Source organism: Taurulus bubalis, assembly GCF_910589615.1.
Source record: "Taurulus bubalis genome assembly, chromosome: 8".
Classification (NCBI taxonomy): domain Eukaryota; kingdom Metazoa; phylum Chordata; class Actinopteri; order Perciformes; family Cottidae; genus Taurulus; species Taurulus bubalis.
In genome coordinates, this window is record NC_136596.1 from 9730521 (window position 1) to 9736673 (window position 6153).

Below are 6153 nucleotides of genomic sequence, written 5' to 3' on the forward strand. Positions count from 1 at the left end.
GTGTGAGACTAAAAAAAAAAAATCACTCTGCACCAATTGTTTCACCAATCTACAAAGAAATATATAAATGCATTGCAAAAATGTAACAATAAATTATAAACCAAAATGTGTGAATATGTGAGAGATCATCGTCTCGCTTTCATTAATCAATAATAAAGTCGTTAATTATCGTCCTCTGTCGGATATTTTCTTTCCGAATAAACTAAAACGTGCACAGCATCTCGACAAATCCGATCTTTGAAAGGACTTCTTTGCTCATTGTGTCATTTAGCGTAAATGACACACAATGAAGTTGCTCAACAGGAATTATGCTGCAGATGCGGAACTAGGAAGAAGAAAAAAACATCCATTGTCTTGAGAAACATTCCTGCAAACATGGGCGTTACATGACATGTACAGGCAGAGTATAAAAAGAGCTCCATCTAAAGAAGAGTACACAACTTTGGCCTTATCAAAGGTTACTTTACTTTACTTTTTAACTTTGATTTAATAGATACAGTTAATATTCTATGGGATTCTATTAGATGCATTACTGACCGGAGAATATTTAAGAGAATATCTTTTACAAAGATGAATTTCTTGTTGTGCCTACTGGCTGCAGTTCTTTACCTGAGCTGGCAATATCAGGTGGATGCTGGTGAGTAATACCTCTATCACCTTATAGCTACACAACTTTAAATGCATTCATTACTTGGTTGATTCCTACTACATTTTACTCTCTTCATTTGTATGAAACTCATCAAATCTCCGTCAATATGTTTGAGTTCATGGTTTATTGTGAGACAATATATATATTGTAAAATGCTGTAACTGCGTGGCATGGGAAACATGATCATCTCAGAAATGACTGGCCAAAAACACCAGTATTAAGTATGAACAAGAAAGTAAATTAAACAAAATGTATTTTATGCTTTCAGAATCCCATTTAAGCAGAAGTGCCATTGAAAGGGCTGTGATTGAAGCCAAGGCCACAGTAGACTCGGCCTATGAGTACTCCAGGAGAGTGTGAGTAGGCTGCTGAAAACATCTTTCCTACTTTGATTGAAATATAAAGTTGTTCAACACAGGTGTATGAAATTGCTATTGAAGACTTTCTGACTAAACTCATAAATCTGACCTCTCCACACGACACAGGAGCGTTGAGCGCGTGAGGAGGAATGCCGTGAGTCCGTCAGACATTTTGCGGTTGGTGAAGCAGCCTACTGGGCAAACACGTAATGCTGTGCGTGCTGCTGACTATATGGATAATGCCGTTAAAATCATCAAGAGGTCTTTGGAAAGACGTGCAAAGCGCTCCATCAATGCCACAGGTGTTTATCCTTTACAGCTTCACAGACATTTCTTGCAAACATTTCTAGATCGGTTGCAGCTGAGTTGCTAATTTTGTGTCTCTGTTAATAAGATCTGATCTCCGAGAAAGATCTGCTGGCCCTTGCTGATCTGACCGGCTGTTCTCCCAGACAGCGTCCCCCTACTTGCAAAACACTTAGCAATCTAGACAAGTTTCGGACTGCCACCAGTATCTGCAACAACGGGTGAGGCAATGATTCAATAGCAACATTGTATATACCTTTTCCTTCAGGAAACTTTTTTATGATACCTTATTTGGGGTTTGACTTGGGACTTTGGTTACATGTTGTCCCTTATCATTTTCCCTATATTCATTTTACTGAGTGAAATTCAATGAACTGCAAAGTGTCATGAAAGTAATCTTCAAAAGAGAGAATATTAACACAGGATTTATTTTTTACTTGTCTAGATTTAACCCTCGCTGGGGAGCCTCCAACACACCTTTCACCCGCTGGCTCCCTGCTGAGTATCAGGATACAATCTCTTTGCCCAAAGGCTGGGACCCTGATCTCAAAATCAACAACGAACTTCTTCCCTTGGTAACATACAGAATATCATCTTCACTGACAATGAGAAAAATAACACTTGCAGGTGCTCATTGTCCACATCCTGTTCTCAGGTCAGAGCAGTGTCCAACAATATTTTGCGTACAGCAAACGCTGATGTGGAGAGCGACCCACTCTACACTCACATGGTCACAATCTTCGGCCAGTGGACGGATCATGACCTGACCTTCACTCCTCACTCTCCTGTGATTCGCTCGTTCAGTGATGGGATTGACTGTGACAAGAGCTGTGATCGGACAGAGCCCTGCTTCCCCATTCAGGTCTGTGACAAACACACACACACACACACACACACACACACACACACACACACACACACACACACACACACACACACACACACACACACACACACACACATACTGGATGTAAACTGATTTTTGTCATCTCAACAGATTCCCAAGAAAGACCCTCGCTTTGGCAAAAACTCTGAGAAGTGCATCCCTTTCTTCCGCTCAGCAGCAGCTTGTGGTTCTGGCAACTTTGGCCACGTGTTTGGTGCAAGCACCGTCCGTCAACAGATGAACGGGCTCACAGCTTTCCTAGATGTAGGTCAGGTGTACGGTTCAGAAGACATCAAAGCTCGTTCCCTACGAGACCTCACCTCAGACAAGGGCCTGATGAGAGTCAACACAAAGTACACTGACAACAAACGTGAGCTCCTGCCCTTCTCCAACATGGAAACCAACATGTGTGCCACCCGAGCCCGTATTACTAGTGACAGTAAGGCAACGGAGGTGCCCTGCTTTGTGGCTGGTGAGTGGCAGGAAAAACACTGATGTGTTATGTTAATATTAAAAACCTTAAATCCATCACAAGCATCGCACAGAGCTGACCGTCCTTTTGTCCTCATTTCATCTGACTTTAAAGGTGACGAGCGGTCCAATGAGCACATTGCTCTGACCTCTTTACACACACTGTTCCTGCGTGAGCACAACCGCCTGGCCCGTGCTCTGGCGGTCATCAATCCTCACTGGAACGGAGAGAGACTCTACCAAGAAGCACGTAAAATCATGGGAGGATATTCGCAGGTTAGAGACAGGTTTAGCTGCACGGATTACAGACATATTGGAATGTCTTCACATGGTTCCATCAACTCAATGTATTTTCTGTCTTTTAGGTTCTCACTCTCAGAGACTACTTACTTCACATTATTGGTCCAGACTTCATAGCCAGTCATCTGTCCACCTACCCTGGTTATGATGAAAACGTGGACCCGGCAATTGCCAATGTGTTTGCCACAGCTGCCTACCGATTCGCTCACCTCATGGTTCAGCCTTTCATATTTCGTCTTAATAAGGACTACGATGATGACCCAGATTTCCCCAGCCCACTGCTGCACAAAGCCTTCTTTACACCGTGGAGGGTCGTCTTTGAAGGTAATGCCAAATTCTTGAACTTGTTAGTCGTTCCCTAAACAGAGAATGACTACAATTGATCAAAATGAAATTGTTTTGTGTTCCTCAGGTGGTCTGGACCCAATCCTCAGGGGCCTGGTGGGTCGTCAGGCCAAGCTGAACACACAGGATAACATGATGACTGATGAACTGAGGGACAGGCTGTTTAAATTCACTAGTGAGTTGGCACTGGATCTGGCTGCCCTCAACATGCAGAGAGGAAGAGACCATGGACTCCCTGGTAGTTATTTAGTCTTCATACCTATGTATTCTTTATATCTAAAGTCACTTTGACTTATATGTATACTACAGATCACACTCTTAAAACATGTCAACATATTTACCCTGCATGTCATTTTTAGGCTACAACAAATGGCGCAACTTCTGTGGGCTGTCACAACCACGAAATCAGGCAGAGTTGGCTGTCGTGCTGAACAACAAAGCCCTGGCCAGGCAACTGCTGAATCTCTACGGCACACCTGACAACATCGACGTGTGGATGGGAGGAGTATCTGAGCCGTTTGTCAAAGGAGGAAGAGTGGGACCTTTGTTTGCCTGCTTGATTGCCACTCAGTTCCAGCGCATCCGCATGGGGGACCGGTATGCTACATAACTGACATTGCTAAAGATGTGGAGACATTTGTGTTACCTGTACCTTTACATTAATGAGAGATTCAGGGATACAGAGACTTTAAATGTTACCAAACTGTACAATTTCAGACTTTGGTGGGAGAATACTGGAGTATTTACTGAGGCCCAGAGAAACTCCCTGAGGGACACCTCGCTCGCTCGCATTATCTGTGACAACACTGGCATCACTGAAGTACCGGAAAAACCCTTTCTTTATCGGCCTCGAGGGTCCGGTTACACCGATTGCAAGAAAATCATTACCTTTGATCTCAGTCCATGGAAGGAGGATGGTGAGTTGATGTCCTGAAATCTCATCTGACACAGTTGACCAAAGATAACAATTTCCGCCTATATATATATATATATATATATATATATATATATATTGAATGTACCAATTTCCCTTTTAATTTTCTCTCTAGCACAAGACGCACAAGGCCCCCCAGGACAAATAGGTACATCTACAACTCATCCATAAATACTTAAATTGAAAAGCATTACTTGAAAATACTGTAATGGGAAAGTCCTGTTGATGTAATTGTACTTTCTAATTGCATGTATTTTTTTCCTACAGGACCCAGAGGACCAAGTGGACCCCCTGGACCTCCTGGACTTCCGAGCTCTGTGGCGAAAGTGGCTTTCAGTGTGCGACTTGGCAACAACTTCCCCAAACCCGGCAAGCCCATTCCCTTCCAGGAAATCATCTACAATGGACAGAACAGCTATGACACTAAGACAGGAATGTTTTCGTGTCCGATACCAGGTGTGTATGAATTCCAGTTCCACTGCACCATCAACAAAAAGGCGGCCAGTTTGGATCTGATGCGGAACAAAGATATGATTCTGCACTCATTCAACACATGGCAGAGCGGTTTCATCACAGCCAGTGGCAGCGCGTACATTAAGCTTGACAGCGATGACAATGTATTTCTGGTGGCCAACCCTAAAGGCAACGGTATGACCAAGGACTGTATATTCTCAGGGCATTTGCTGTTCACTGAGTAGGAGACTGCTCTTGAATAAGCTTTTGATCCAAAGCATCCTTATTACGCTGCCAAAGGAAATCGGTTTTGACCACTTATTTAGTCATATATATATACATTTACTAACAATGTGGTGAGATAATCCCACTTTGCAGTTTCCTGCATTGCACTTGAATTTGAGGCAGCACCGGTGACTTTTTTTGCTGATAGAAAAGCATTATTTGATAGTTGAAGATTTTGTGTTAGAATAATGAATATTTGTAACGCACTGATACCTGCACAAGTGTAATATGAAGGGCAGATCTTATTATACTACTATATTTTGTTATAACATGAACTACTATAAAAAAAAAAGAATGACACCTGACTTAATATATTATATGTTCACCTACTTTTCTTCTTTCCCTCTTTTTTGAAAATTGTAATGTATTGTACAATTAACAACTAATCCTCAAATAAACAAATGCAAGAGCTGTCATTTGTAACGGGTTTCTTTGGGAACGCACTGTTGTTTTGCCAGTGAGTATGTGAAAGTCACTTTAAGTTCGACACTAATAAATGACTGTTATACAAATCAACCACTGCCTCTGAATGATTTTTTTTTATGATACACAAAAACTTCACAGGATCCCAACATCTGATCCTGCAGACCCAGGTTGATGATGTTCTCCACCATACCAGTAGATGGCACTGACATACAATCCTTTGAGTCATGGAAGCATTATCAACCTGTGGTTTTGGATGGACTGAAGTCCGGCTCTGTTCATCTTGAGGACTTAGTTGTTCTTGAAATACACCTTCAATTCGTACTTGTACTGGTATCATTCACATCTTGATAAATCATAAAGTTGAATCTGTGCTTTAAACACATGCACTTTGATTTTTGTAAAAGTAAAAGCAAAGAATCAAAACAATTTGATCGCTTGGAACTAAATAAAGAGAATATTGTTTAGAAAAGATATTTATTTGTATCTACAATCTCTGCATTTAACAACTAACATCAACAGTTTCCTTTAAACCTCTTCACATGGAAACACACACTTGACCTCAGTTCAGTGTTGGTGAGACACCTTTCTCGAAAGCAAAGATTCTATTACAGGGATGACAAATTATGACAATCATAAAATCCATGCTATCTTTCAGTGCAAAAGCAAACTATTGTGTATATTATTTACAGGGACATAAGCCTAAAAACAGGTAAAAGGTTCAGCAAACAGATGAGGAATT

General features: G+C 41.5%; 1 protein-coding gene across 1 annotated transcript; it reads left to right on the top strand.

The window, feature by feature from the left end:
• The first annotated feature begins 538 nt into the window (after positions 1-538).
• LOC306740039 (eosinophil peroxidase-like) lies at positions 539-5504 on the top strand. Its single transcript, XM_079222141.1, has 14 exons — positions 539-637; positions 918-1005; positions 1135-1310; positions 1403-1535; positions 1760-1889; positions 1970-2176; positions 2312-2672; positions 2787-2947; positions 3037-3295; positions 3384-3554; positions 3676-3913; positions 4034-4233; positions 4366-4398; positions 4518-5504. Exons 1-14 carry the CDS (start codon positions 571-573, stop codon positions 4946-4948), a joined length of 2655 nt encoding a protein of 884 aa, XP_079078267.1. The 5' UTR covers positions 539-570; the 3' UTR covers positions 4949-5504.
• Positions 5505-6153: the final 649 nt, after the last annotated feature.